This window comes from Hetaerina americana, unplaced genomic scaffold, assembly GCF_022747635.1.
Source record: "Hetaerina americana unplaced genomic scaffold, ioHetAmer1.1.p SCAF_5, whole genome shotgun sequence".
In the NCBI taxonomy this organism is placed as follows: domain Eukaryota; kingdom Metazoa; phylum Arthropoda; class Insecta; order Odonata; family Calopterygidae; genus Hetaerina; species Hetaerina americana.
In genome coordinates, this window is record NW_027287095.1 from 55,832,714 (window position 1) to 55,847,728 (window position 15,015).

Sequence of the window (15,015 nt, forward strand, 5' to 3'; positions counted from 1 at the left end):
GAGCAGTCATAAATTTTTCAAATACGTTTTAATTAATTTTCTGTGAATACTTCAATTTAATGAAAATCTATTAAAAATATAAATTTATTACAACTGAATATTTTCTTTTCCACTGGTACACTGTAAAACATAAATGCATACCTATCTTTCAAACTGTGCAAGATGTACATTCATTCACCCATCCAATAGTCATCTTCATACATCATTTATCTGTCTTCAAAAAGGATGGACAGACTTCAGGCCACATTCCACATTTGTGGGAAACATCATTTATGATTCACTTTAAAAATTCATGCACCCACTTAAACCAGACTTTCTCATCATCTGACGTTGCTGTCACACCGTTGACTCCAGAACCTTGAGCTTCATCTGGTGCTGTTAGATCCTTTGGTTTTGCGACTAAATGTTCTTCCAACAAATCCTGGCTGAAAAACTGTTTTGGCCATTATTAAATGATTGGTTACTCAATCACCAATTTGCATTTCATTTTGGAGATACTAACCTTTTTCCCAGCAGCTAAAAAATTTTCAGGAAGGTTCAAATGAGCCAATCTTTTGTCCACCATTTCCAGTGCTGAACATCCCTCACTATTTTTCATGGCAGTAATAATCATTGATATGCGTAGCAGACAAGCTGCTTCCATCAACATCAGCTGATAATTCTCTTCGGTCTGTCTAAAACACAATAGATGCATTTCATGACAGTAATCATTGGAAAACAACAAATGAGATGGTATTCATATGCTAACATTAGGGTAACTGCTACATGATATCGGTATCCTAGATATTCAAAATTTAAATAAGAAAAAGCTTAAGCACCTTTTAGATATTTCAGAAAAGCAGCAGGCAAGATCTAACCATACTCTATAGTTTTGAGGATGGAGTGAGATCAATTGTAGCAATGCAGCTTTCTCTAGATTAAATAGATTTTGTGACTTATACACAATACTCAAAAGATTTAGGATACTACTTTTGAGCTCGACTGTGTAAGACATGGCCAGCTGAAAAGATAATGGACTAATTAAAACAAGGACAAATAGTATACGTAGAACAATTTAAGGTCAAAGTGATAAGTTGGAATACCCATTAACTCCATATAATTCTTTCAGAATGCAAGGCGTAAGAAAAAGGTTTATGTTGAAGAATCTACCATTAAGATGAAGAAATTGATAGATATGTCCTTCTTTATTAATTTTTTTGAACAACCGTGGCCTTGACCAGAGATAATTCTAATTGTTTTAGTTGTGTTTTAAATATTACCTGTGAGAGTTGTGATGACCAGCAAAGAATTATGCTCTTTAAAATGTGGACATATAATTCACCATAATAGAATTTCAATAGGACATAGGCACTTTTTGATATAGCTTCCCGAGTTGGCAGCGCAGCACATACTAGTGAATTTATGACAAAGGGCATCGACTTATTCCGATGTTAGATTCATATTTAGGCAAATTCCCAGAAGGTTGGCAATTGCTCCATTAATTTTTTAGTTATTTGTATGGGTGGACTTTCTTTTCCATTTTTCTGAGTACGAAGGAGACCTTATGAATTTTATTTATATTGATGTTAAGGTGATTTTCTATACACAAATTGTTGATGTTGGTTGTGGCTTGTCTGGAGTTTTGAATTTGAGAATAATTTCAGGATCATGATAGAATTATGTTTGTATCATCAGTATAAGGTAATAGTTTTCAAGCATATAGCAATGTATAAATTACATGGTAAATTATAGACGTGGGTATTTCATGCTTGATGCTGTATTGGTGAGTGGAAAGTAGATCATGCCTTTCCAAGTACGCAAAGAGCATTGCATGCAAGACTTTCCTGAACACCTTGGAAAATTTATTTTATTCCACATTAGGCCACTGATTACTGAAGTCATTAGGTGAGACTAGTTTTTTATAACGAAATATGTCGGATGTTCGAACATTTCAGGAAAAATACTAGGAAATGTGATTTGTTTGTCAAAAGCAGAAGGTGGGCTTTAATTAGGCGGAAGTACAGATTATTTCACCAGGTGTTTCATTGCAATTGGCATTAGAGTTTGCATTAATACAGTTATCTGTAAGGAAACATTATTGATATATCTGATACTGAATTCTATTTTATATTGAAATTATTTTATAATTTCAACTCATGAAATCATCAAATATCACGTATTACTTTAATTTATATTTCCAGAAGTGGAACTTCGTACATTCCACAATTTCATGCATGAGATGGTTTTGGGTTTGTGGCTTGAAATGGATTATCTTTAAGAAATTTCAAATCAAAACGTTTTGCTCAAAATGAGTGAGATATGGATGAATGGCTGATTGGGTCAGTAAATGTGGGGAGAGTCCGTAGAATGATTTTTCATTTGGAATCATAAATGACTTCCCATGGTGATTTCAAATTATTCCTTACAGCAGAGATTATATTTTCATTGTAGGCCCTCGTTGTATTTTGCTGCAGTTTGAGTAGTTCTACTGCCATTTTTTTTAGATCTACCACATCATTTTATTGATAAATCTTAGGTTTTCAAAAATCGAAGAAAAATATTTAACATTGTTCATGACACAGTGCTTATTGCCCTCTGATTATTACAGATTTTCTCTGGTAAATTGGGAAAATTAGGATTAGATCCTTCAACAAGGTTTAATTGGAATATTTTTGCTGTCTGAGGCCTTACAAAAAATTAACTCAATCAAATCAGGGAGTTTTCCGGAAAATGCATCTGAGCTACAGAACCTCACCTGCTGTCGTAAAATGATTTTATATTTTAATCAACAGAGATTTTAAGAAAAATTACTTTTCATAGCTTTAAAAAAGAGTAGACTCTGATAAGATTTTTTCAATAAAAAGAATGTGGTGAGCTAATGGGCTATTCAGGAAATTTTATTTCCGGCCACCTTTACTTCAAAAAATGCAGAAAATCCACGGGCAAAATTTCTGAATTTACCATACTAATAGAAAGTCAGTCACATAATATTTCGTAAACACAGGCAAGCAAAGTCGTCAAAAAGGGTATATCAACTCCTGAAATTAAATTCATTTGGAGTGGGGGAAATTGTTAGGGGAAGCGACAGCCAGCTGATAGCCGAGCCATGATAATTTAAGCCCTAATAATATTAATAATAGAAATTTTATCCCTTACACAATCTTCAGCAAGGGCTTGAGCCTTGGGTAGATCCCCTAACTGGAAGTGACATCGAGCTATACTTTCCAAAAGATTGCGTCGCATGAATGGACTATTCGTAAAGTAATTTTCGAGAGCTTTATTATACAAGGACACTGCAGTTTTGAAGTCTTTAGTCCAATAGCAGAAATTGGCTTGATTTTGGAGTTTCTCGGCTGTTTCAGGAGCCTGGTCATCGAAAAACCACTGCGGAAAAAACTTAACAATTATACAGATGCATTGTGTATCGGGATTACAAAATTATACGTAAAATGTTTTTCAAATCCTCTTTCATGGTATTGTAAGTAGGTACCATATGTGCCGTAAAATGTCAACATTGATACTTTGGAAATGTATCAAGGTTCTACGAGCAACTTACCCGGGTATGACACATTATTGGTCTAAAATTTACATTTTCTGTAACTAGTTTTCTCTCCTTCGTCTCAAAGTAATCGTCTTCGAATTGTATCAAATTAGTGACATCCATAACAAGATTACCAATCTGCGCTACATGTAACCTATATGAGACGACGCCAGTTTCACGAAGATAACTTTTAGTTATAACCCCAATACATAAAATAATTTAATACTAATAGTGATGGATAACGTCCTTACAGTTGGGTTATGGAATAATAAATTTACACTTGATTCCTTTTGACAGGGAAGTGAAGAGAACCTTAGTTCTGCTCACACTATCGTTTTTTGAATCGTCGATGAGTCGATTTCAAAACACAAACTAATTTCAAATCGTAAGTCGACTTACTGGTCAGAGGTCGACAGTAAGAAGTGCCAAGAGAGGCTTGAGGTGCAAGTAGTGCTGTTTGAAACTGATTAGCGAAAATATGCAATATGTCACTAGTCTCAAATATTAGGTGCACTGCAATATTTCATCACATAAAATGTTTTAAATTTATTAATTACAATAGATTAGGTAGCGGTATCGCTTTAAAACATAGAATTAATTTAAAACTAAGCGAACGGTACTATGCGTCCGAAAGAAAAGCTGATTCCTCTTCTCTTACCAAAGTGAAAACTAAAGATCAAATATCAACAACTGTTAAAGAAGGTAAATGAAAGAGTTTATGTGTGAAATCGCGGCCTGTATATACATAAGTGCACTGCTTATTATTTCTAGGCAATATTTGCGGTGCCGGGCGATTTGCAATCATACTGTTAGTTTTGTTTTAATGTGTCTAGAATGCTCAGAAATGCCTTATAACGTTCATTAAAGTTAAGCGTTGTTAAACATGTCAATAAACTCTAATGGATTCTCTCTACTTGGGCCAGATTTATATTTTCTTACGTTGTCCTTATTTCGGGGCCCAGATTAATAGAGTAAAAAATAAATCGTGGTATTTCTTCGGCTTACGAAATGTTTGTTTTTCTAAAATATGCATTTAGTAGCCATATAGGTACATTCATTTCGTAGTGTCATTTGTTCCCAGTATTTATTCATTAAGATCCAACTAACTCCCATGTTTAAAAGCTACTGAAGTCTTTTCTGCTGCTGTTTCAGTGAAGGAAACTACAAAGACAGTCTCCTATTTAGGAGTAATTTTATTTGGCGTGGGTGTTACAGGATTTATTCTGTACACTGTTTTTAAGGAATTATTTTCAAGTAATAGTCCAAATAGTATATATACGGCAGCCCTGGAAAAATGCAGGAACAATCCTCGAGTGATAGATCTACTCGGAGAGCCCATTAAAGGGTTCGGCGAAGAGACCAGGAGAGGGAGAAGGCGGCATGTTAGGTGTGTATATGGAGCGTAATTTATCTCAATGAGATAAATTATCTCATGCACTAACGATACATTTTTCATCATAAAATCTTCCTTCAATACGATTTATATATTGATTTATGCTTTTGAGCAACTTCTTACCAATTCCTTAATAGTTTAAGGTCTGAATCATGATGTTTTTCAGATATTAGTGAGTACATTTGTTTAAATTATCTTTGTGTATTTTTACCAGGGAAAATGTCTATTCTGTAGTTGTTATTTAGAGTACTCAAGTTACAACTTAATGTGAAGAGCACGTGTAAGGCTACACTACTATTGATAATGCTTGTAGCTTAATCAGAGGTACTCAGATAATTGTCTCAAAAATAACACTCCATGCTCATGGAGCCAATTTCAACTCAGGACTTCTTCAGCTCTATTCAGACGTGTGTAAAAAATAGGTGAAATCTGATAGTAGTCCCACTGTATAAGATCTCACAATGCAGGACATGTTTTGACTGAGGAGACGACACTCTTTTAATACACAATATATGAATATGTTTGGTATATTTTACACCGTAAATCCAAATTTCTTCTCCAGATTGTATTTCAAAAGTTTTCTTTTCAGGAAGCAACTACTTATGTTTCAAATTTTCTGTGCTACCTCGATTTATGTGGAGGCTCCAAATATTATACCAGAGCCTCATATCTAAGGAGGGATGCACGCATTATTTACAGTGACCCCTGTAGCCTAGTAGGGCCATTGGTAAAATTCATAAGTAATAACTTTATGCAACTTCATAACTTTGCAATGCGCATGATTTGGCCGAGTTTTTCCTTTTTTTGAGTAATTTCTAAATGAGCTCCTTGCATATTTGTAAAAAAATACCCAAATACATTATGAGGAGAGTAGGTTGCATTTTTTGGGATTCCATTTTTGAGTTTATTTTATTTGAGAGGGCAAAAAGTAGATCAGGTGGGACAGTTAATATATTTCTGAAGTGTTTTGGACCAAAATGGTCGAAGTAATAGGGTCATAAGGAGAAGAATTGTTGTGTTAAGCAAAGTAGCTTTCACAAAGAGGAGATAATTGATGACCGGGACGTTTAGTAAGGATGTTAAGAAAAGGCTCGTTAAAACTTTGATATGGAGCATGGTTATGTATGTATGGTGCAGAACCATGGCCATTGAAGCAGAATGATAGGCATGGATTGGAGGCTTTTGAAATGTGGGTGTGGAGAAGAATGGAAAAGGTGAAGTGGGCAGAAAAGAAGACAAATGAGTAAGTGCTAGGAATGATGGGGGAAGAGAAGGGGTTGTTGGAAGAAATCATAAGGAGATAAGATAAATGAATGCCAAGCATATTGATTGGCAATGGGATGCTCACAATTATGATAGAGGGAGAATGCTAGGCAGACAAGGTAAGGGTAGGAATAGGATACGGATGTTGGACAGAATGAAGGAAAGAAGGAAGTACACAGAGATGAAGAGGGACTTTGTTGTAGAGTAGGATGTTGGGTTGTGTTTTGTTAGTAGAGGCATAAGAATTATTTTGGTAGCTTGTATTCATCAAAAACCTACCTCAACCAGTAGATTACCTCTAATAATAAAATAATGTTATCATATTGTCCAGTATATTTAAACAATTTATGAAAAAGGATTCAATGATATCATATTTACAATTATTGATCCAGTTTTTCTGGGGGAATGCTCCCAGAATGACTTTATTAATTTTGTATGAATGTTAATTCAAGGGGTAACCGAAAGAAGGTTATTAGCAGTAGAGTACCAGGTTTGTATAGTTTTATGATGAACCACATGTGTTATTAAGCACTGGCTAACATAACACAAAATATCCTAATACCTTTTTCTGAATATCATATTGAATGTGTGTATGCAGGCTGAATTTTGATTTCATTTAAAGCCAGTTGTCTTTAAAAAATAAAAAACCAGAGGTTGATCTTTAGCAATCTACTTCAGAAATTTAATTTAAAAAATTGGCATGTCCAATTATGTCAAATAAAAGTTGGTTGGCATCGGTTCTGATTATACATGGCATACACTGTTATCACTAGAGTAATTAAAGTTTCATCTTATGGAGTATTCTTCCAAAACGCTCAACTGGAGATTCTTTCCGCTGCATTATTTAGGGACTGGTACTTGATTTTCTAGCCCTAGGTACCATCTTCAGAATTTCTAGAGAGTGATTCATGAGAACCAATTAATGAGTTATCAGGTTTCCAGACATATTATCTTGTGCTTTCCCCATGACTCTTCAGGGTGAAAATCTCTCAGGTTCCAATGGATATTGGGCGAATCTCACATTGTAGTTTCAGAGGTGGAAATGGAAAGGTTGACCAATAAGAGATTTTTGCCCTTCTGACTACCTCATTTCCAGATATTAAATTGGATAACTTGGGGAAAATAAATTGATTGATTAAAATGTTAGTGGTCCCAAACATTTAATTATTTCTTTGATTGGCTACTTAACACATTTTTGGGTTTATATTACCGATACTGCAAATTGGCACATGCATTAGCCACAGTCATGAGGAATCCTGAACCTGATGGTTCTACTTTGCTCCCCTTCCTCGCTCTCTCTTAGGAACTCACTAGAGTGTGAACAATAAGAAAGAGGTGGGAAGGAAAAAAAAGATGTAGGGCTTTGCTGGCAGGGAGGGGAAATAGCGAGATGGAAGAATGTAAGATTTCCTACCAAAAACATTGGTCAATAAGTGGCATTGAAAAATGTGAACACCTCTCCCCCCTCACTTTACCACTCTTGGCTGCACCCTGCATAATGCAAGATTTATGCATGGTTGTGACTGTACGCATAAATGCACTCCATTGTAGTATAATACATCATGCCACTGTCCAATAATATCACGGAAAAGTTTATTTTCCCCATTCATTATTTAAACAGCTGAAACACACAAAAAGGTTTTAATAGTTATTCAGATATTCACATTACAAATCAGTTGTATCTTTTTTGCCAAATTCTCAGTTAATGTATTAGCCCTTTCAAATCATGAATGCTAATGGTCCTTGACTCTAACATATTACATTCATTTTGTGATAAAATTGAATTTTAAGTGTAATTTTGTTTAGGATTTGTTGAAAATTCTTGATTACTAGATAAGTAAACTATTTGTTTATCACTTAAGTTAAACTGAGTATTACTGGTTTTGATGCATAGGCAATATCATCTGGCGATCTTATATTGCTTGATGAGGTCTCCTAATAATTCAACTTGTGTCAAAACTGGTGCTACCCTAATAAACTATTCCAAAATCTCATACTCCACTGTTTACTTAGTAGGCTGGTAATTTTACATTTCAATGATGGGTATTTTATGACAAATTGGTGTCATAATAATTACTTAAAATATGGAAAACTAATATATATGTTAAAGAAGTGGTACAAGTATTCTAGGTATGGATTTCTACACCACATATGGAATATTAAATGTAATCTTGATGTATTTTTATTAAATTGAATTAATTTATTAAATATTTTATATTTATTTGCATTTGAAAATTTGTGATTTGTAGCCATATTCTGTATGAACGTGATGGAGTCGAATACCTCAGGATGAAGTTTTATGTGCAAGGAATAAGGAGACAGGGAACTGTCCATTTGGAAATGAAAAAGGTACAACATGGTTGTGTTTTACTCTTTGCTTCTATTGTTATTCAATCCTTTTTGCTGTTGATATGAATTCCTAGAATTGAAAGAGCCAGTTATATCTTTGCACCTGATATGCACTAATGTGCACTCTTAACATTTTTTGTTTTGGCTAGTTACTTAAATTATTTTAATGCACTTAAAGGAGAGTTGCCCAAGGAATTGATTTGACATCCATAATGTGAATTGTGATTATTCATTTTTTATTAAGAAAATAGTTTAAAATATTATGTCCTCTGTTTTATTGTGAGCACTTATAAAAAATTCTGTTGCTTGAAATATTTTATTTTACTACCTCCTGTATTTAATTGTGCTACTATTTCATTTCATGTTCAATAATGAAGAACGAATCTGGAAAATTTGTATATAGGTATTTGTTTGTCCAGTTAGATACATTTCCTAGAGACACAGTGATCCTTGAAGACAACCGCAGTGATAAATCAGATGTTGCAAGCCTTACCTGATTGTATTTTAATACTTGTAAATAATCTTATAAGGTAGGAAAATAAATGCTACATCAACGTAGAGTGTATAGCTTAAATAGTATCTGTTTTTCTACTTTGTAAGCTGGTAATTTTATCAATAAAATGATCCTTTTATACACATTGCTATTTGAGCTTTCCATATTGCCAATTAGAAATAAGGGGAAAAAAGCATTTCATATTCCATTAATTTCATGTTATATTTAAGTGTGTAGTTCTATTATTCAGCATGTTTGTTAATTTTCTTCAAAATAGCTTTGTCTGAAAAAAGTCTTGTAAATAATTGGATATTTTTTTGACTTGTGCATTAATTAAATGATGTTTTTCATTTAGCATGTGAAGGAAATATGTGGGAGGTCTTCAACATGAAAAGTCAATGCAACTTCGTAAATCCCAATTTTAATTACCTGAAATAAATTGAATTTAATGTAAATAATCCAACGTGCTTCAGTAGTGTGTTGATATGTAAGTTAAATATATTTTCTTATTTGATATAGGTGATGACTTAAAAGATTTTTGACAATTGAATAGCTTCATTAGATTAAGAGAATTTGCGATGACAAATACTGGTTTTATATTTTGAAATTTAAACTAGCATCAAACTGGAACATGTGGTTTCTGTTCTCCATTGTTTCCTGACACAAAATTCAAGAAAATCCTTGAAAACTGCTTTGAGAAATATGTTGCAAATGTACATTTAATGTAATATCCATCGACTCTCATTGTGGTGGAGGCAAACAAATTTTCTTGCAAATGCCTGTTGTGGCCCAGCTTTTAGTTTGATTCCCACTTATTATAGGGTTTGTTGCTATTCTTTTTTTTATCATACAAAGTTATTTTTTAATTAATCCTATTTTCTGAGAAATGGCTTACCCCAGATTTGTCGTGGAGTAATGAGAGCTTTTCCCCGCAAATTCTTGAAAATTTTTGTTCGATAAGATATACATATATTTGTATATCTTATAAGACAACAATATGGAAGTTTATGCAGATCATGCCACCAGATTATGGAACCCATAGTAATGTCTGAGCCAGGTTCTAAAATTGTTTTTGTGATATTCTATCAGTAATTTCCAAGCGTCTTCACTGCAACTCTCGCATACATTTTAAGATTGAATTAATTTTCAAAGTTTTTTGTTTTATTTATCTTTAAAGTATTTATTGATTTGTTTAAATAACACTCAACCTTGAGGGAGTTCATTTGACAACGTTTGCAAACCCTCTTTAGTAAATGAATTTGCCTAAGAGTCCACAAAATGCTGTTATTATAACCATATGGTAGCTTATTACCTACTTTCATGGAATAACAAATTTCATATGTGCTTTACAATAATTTAAAGTTGTTTGTTTCCAAATTAGATGTGTATAATGTCATTCTCGTACAAAACTTATGGATGTACCTACATTCACAAATTTCCATCATGGCTGCATACTTATCAGTTTATTCAAAATTATAGAATAATTTTCCCAGAAAAGGTATCAGAATCAAGTAATCATCTCTCACATCAACTACACCTAATGATTTGTCAATAAAAATGTTTATTCAGTGCGTGGTCCCAGTTAGGTCTCAGTCAATATTATTGGAACTGAGAAGAGGCAATTGAACCCAGATTAAAATGTGTTTAGGGACAATATCCCCTATGAGAGCTTTTTACAATGGGAAAAAGTTAGTTTACCTCAGTCATAGAAAAATAGCTTCAATCTGCCAGAGTCAATAAACAAAAAAACTCCCAAGGGCTCTAAACTTTTGAAATGTCTGTTATCTATCCCAGTACCAATGGTTGAGATTATCATATACCTCAGTGATGGGTTGTGGTACCCCTCACCCAAAACGTTTGTTCAACACATTTTTATCCAATTTTTCAAGAAAAAATAATAATTTGAAATAGTTTGACCCAGATAGTTTTGACTTGCATTTATACTTTGCTAAAATGCTGAAGTTAATTAGAACAGATCATGCCGAGCAGATTTCATGCCTTCCATGATATTAAAAAAAATACTAGGCTCATTTAATATCATTTTCTTAAACTATACCAGGATTACAACTCCTGCTATATTTAATGCCTGGATTCACTCCTGATGGGGGTAGATACAATTTTTTGCATCATTTGTATATTTTCAATAGAGTGGGGATATAAATAATCTTAATGTGGCAGTTAGTGCCAAGAGATTGCTGTTGTGATTTCATTTTCATCTAGCTGTAGAAGTGAGGCTCAAGGTGTCTTATCACTTATTTAGACTCAAAGAAGACATTGAGATGTAGTTTATTCATGCAAACACATTGGTAACAATTTTCCAATGAAGTAATGGAAAATGATTAAGGTCATTGTACCAATGAGAACTGATGTGTTGTTAATATTTCAGTTTTTCAAGCATGATTCAGAATTGTAGTGCCCAGTTAATGATCATGACAAATATATATTAAAATATTGTATTTATTGAGTTACTGGATACTTAAAAATATATATTGTGAACTTGTCCTTACATTTGCCCACAAAGAAGACATTCAGATGTTTTCATAAATATTACATCTGACCCATGTAAGGCCATAGGTTAAATATTAACCAAATTTGGCAATTATATTTAATAAACACATTATATTATTGAATATTCTTTATGAGTACACTGTACTACTTTAAGAGAACTTTTCATTGACATCTTGCATCCTTCCATCCTTTTCATTTAAACCAGGCAGAAACATCTGATTGTTGATTCTCATTCGAAGAATAGGAAAGGCTTAAATATCTTAGTACATTTTCTTAGGAAAATTTTTCATAAGAGGAGGGTCCATCACCACTCCAGCACTTATGATGCCATTTTTAAAAACCCAAGAACAGAGGGTTCGAGTAGCATAAAGGAATGGCAACAGCAAGGTCGCATACTGTATCCAAGCCCATTGAAGTCCTTTGAATATGCTGGCGTGGAAAATTACTTGCTCCTCAGGGTAATTGATGGTGACAGTAAATATGAATGGGTCTGATGGTGCTCGCCCAAATGTCCACAAGGCACTGATGGGGGACACATGTGTTGACACTAAAAAAAAAGAAAGGTAAGAAAGTTGTGTTTAAATATTGTAAAGTATCTTTTATAGATTTTCTAAATTTGAAGAATTGGTCTTTGGTATTTTAGGAGTTTATTTCTTGTTTCTTTCTGAAGCATATACCAATGGCCCAAAGTGCTGCCAACTAATTGTCCTTCTAGATGGTCATTTAGAATGCATATTATGATTATTAATTTGCTTGAAAACAAGACCTCCCCCTTCAGGGCATGACGGTTATAGAACCTGGAATCTTAGGGAGTTTAAAAACTTGGCAAATTTTTGGTAGTTCTGTTAAAAAGGTCACTTTAGAGTATCGGATATTATTGGTTAAGAAAAATTGTATTACTAGATGAGTTTTTCAAAATTCGGCTCATTTTATGTTTCCTCGGAAGGATCCTTGCTCACATTACAAATTGATTCTCAAAAGTCAAAAATTGTATTTTTCTGCTAATTGCCACCAGAGTTTGCAGGAAATTAAGTCATCAAAACTCAAGAAATTTAGAAAACATACTAGATACTCTGAAGCGTTAGGGTTTAGCTTTTGGCACCATTATCGTTCTTCAATCAGATGTATAATATTGTCAAAATTTAAATTAATAAATTAGGATAATTTTTTTATCACTCACTGTTTCTCATGGAGTAGTCTCTCAGAATTGACGGAATATCAAAATTTTCCCTTTCAGTTTTGAAGATAGGTGTGTTATATCTTGTATCAACAGTATATGGTGTAATTGGTTCCTTAAGAACCAATCTCAAGTCACCAAAAATATCCAGTCTTGATCCACCGAGGCAGGATCCACCCTTTTCTATAAACACCATTGTCTCCATATGGAAATCAGTCATTAACTATACAGAAAAAAATACCATTTAGTTAGAGGGTATTACCTTGAATACTATGAAACATTATATTAGGATTTTTTTACTAACCGTAAAATGAAGGAAAGTGTGATTTGCCATGTATGTCTTGTGAATTTCAATAATATAAATTGTGATTAATTTTTGAAAGATGGTTTATGAAACTAAGCATTTGGAATGATTTTCATTAATTTTAGCATATCCCTGTGGTCATCTGTGTTATACCATATTTACAATATGACTTATTTTAATATATTTGTTTTGCTCACCGACAGCTTGTAGTCAAATATAAGAAACAATTTCACATGATGTGCCATTTCATTCCCCACAAGTGGTACTTCAATTTCCAAATTTAGATTATCATATTTCCCATCTCTGTCAATATCCTCCTCACGCACCTGAAAGAATTTACTGAAGTTAATGTGAATCCTTTACCGTCAAGAATGGAAATTTATTAATTAGCTTAATACCTTGGTCATTGAACAGATGTTCCTTTCCGTGGAAAATAACTGCTGGTATAACATAGTTCCACATACTGTAGGTAATGCCAATTCGTTGGTTTCCACGATAAGAAGGAATTCGTGTTTGAAATGGACGTTAGGTTTTTCCCGCCTTGCCTCAGTTTGACGAGAGAAACCTGTGAATGATATATGTAAACAATGTTCAATCTCGATTATTTTCTAAGGATATGATGATCCACATTTCGCCAATCAAAGATACCGTCATATCCGTGAATTATGAAAATGGGTGTGATAAATGCAAAAAGTAAGCAACACACGACAAATACGAACGCCGTTGAGAAAAAAGAATTTTTGTATTTGCAGGCGACGCACTGGGAATGCAACTGATAAATAGCCATTTGAAACTGTTCCCATGGCAACGGTAGCGACTCTAAAGCTTGTATAAACCAACACCAGAGGTCCTGTGGGGCCCACAGCACCGAAACTAGCGGTAACAAAATCCGTGTAGGTGGCAACAGTGCTCCATTTTATGGAACGTTTGCAATTCAAATTTGGCTACTAATTGGATATTATTTTTTTGGGAAAAATAGTGAAATCTGTTGACATGTCAAATGAAAAGTGGCATTTTTAATTATTTAAACTTTGTGTAGAAGGCTCTAGTGACAATTTACTGATGGTTGCATCCGCGTTAATCCATTTGGCCGGATCATAGCGAGGGCATTTAAAAGTGACCCCGCGCAGATATTCAAAGAATAACTATGGAAGTGCGTGAAAAAAATGGCTTAAGTTGTTGTTGTAAAGCCCAAATTTTGAATTCGAACCCTAAAATAGTCTCTTGACTTGATTACGTCTTATGACATTTTTAAAACTGCCTTTTCTGCGTTTTTCACGTTTAAATACATCAAAGTATTTTTGAGAATAATAACATTTTTAAAAGGAATGGCCTTCCCCATTTCGTTTGCTGCGAATTAAGAAATTCCACAGGCATTGGTTTCAATATTTACTCTTACCAGTTAATGGATTCAATATTAATGTACGTTAGATTTAAAATGTAATACACATAACGCAATTAAATATTTTCAATAAGGTAAATTTTTGGTAGCATTAATAGAAAACAGTTTCATCCCATGTTATTTTTCATAGACATTTGCATCGAAAATCCATGAATTCATTCATTCTTATGGTTGAGGACGATAATCACCAAACTAATAGATTAATGATGCAGATAAACACGTCGTTCTCACGGCAAAAAATAATCTTTGCCATTATATAATATTTGTGACAATTTTGACATAACAGCATCTAACCTTCTTAGCTTAAATGATATTAATTCATTCCTGGGGAAACAACGGAAATCGCATAATTTCGAAAATAGGGGCCTCAGAACTATTCATATATAAGTTTGAGCATGCTTAAAAAATAATGAGATCACCTATTGCTTAAAAGGGTATATTCACGCCATGTCTGTATTCGAAGTGCGCATGAATGGTTGTTGCATTTCTTTTCATCACGTGTCACTAATGCATAAGCTAAGGTGACTCAAGGAATGGAGCTGGAAGAGTCGTTTTCTAGTCAGGTATCCGGGACCCTTAACACCTCAAAGAAAACGTACATTTCAA

The 15,015-nt window shown here is 33.6% G+C and overlaps 3 protein-coding genes across 6 annotated transcripts; 1 reads left to right on the forward strand and 2 right to left on the reverse strand.

Annotated features, from left to right (window-relative positions):
• Nucleotides 1-4: 4 nt before the first annotated feature.
• Nucleotides 5-3,869, reverse strand: LOC139694195 (uncharacterized protein C8orf76 homolog). 4 transcript variants are annotated; one of them, XM_071592630.1, is made up of 6 exons: nt 3,772-3,869; nt 3,536-3,674; nt 3,136-3,363; nt 819-1,000; nt 503-674; nt 6-433 (listed from the first exon to the last, which is right to left on the reverse strand). In XM_071592630.1, the coding sequence occupies exons 2-6, from the start codon at nt 3,641-3,643 to the stop codon at nt 278-280; spliced, it is 846 nt and encodes a 281-aa protein (XP_071448731.1). In that variant the 5' UTR covers nt 3,644-3,674; nt 3,772-3,869; the 3' UTR covers nt 6-277. The 4 variants fall into 4 exon arrangements, 2 of the variants coding, with proteins under 2 accessions (XP_071448731.1, XP_071448732.1); XR_011702096.1 differs by having other exon boundaries at nt 5-433; nt 503-670; nt 3,536-3,850; XR_011702097.1 differs by lacking the exon at nt 819-1,000 and having other exon boundaries at nt 8-433; nt 3,536-3,848.
• A 67-nt stretch (nt 3,870-3,936) lies between these two features.
• Nucleotides 3,937-9,161, forward strand: LOC139693940 (mitochondrial import inner membrane translocase subunit Tim21). Its single transcript, XM_071592286.1, has 4 exons — nt 3,937-4,222; nt 4,673-4,907; nt 8,426-8,525; nt 8,903-9,161. The coding sequence occupies exons 1-4, from the start codon at nt 4,006-4,008 to the stop codon at nt 9,020-9,022; spliced, it is 672 nt and encodes a 223-aa protein (XP_071448387.1). The 5' UTR covers nt 3,937-4,005; the 3' UTR covers nt 9,023-9,161.
• A 2,625-nt stretch (nt 9,162-11,786) lies between these two features.
• Nucleotides 11,787-13,459, reverse strand: LOC139694067 (transmembrane protein 231-like). Its single transcript, XM_071592489.1, has 4 exons — nt 13,406-13,459; nt 13,205-13,333; nt 12,707-12,926; nt 11,787-12,073 (listed from the first exon to the last, which is right to left on the reverse strand). The coding sequence occupies exons 1-4, from the start codon at nt 13,457-13,459 to the stop codon at nt 11,787-11,789; spliced, it is 690 nt and encodes a 229-aa protein (XP_071448590.1).
• Between the last annotated feature and the right edge of the window lie 1,556 nt (nt 13,460-15,015).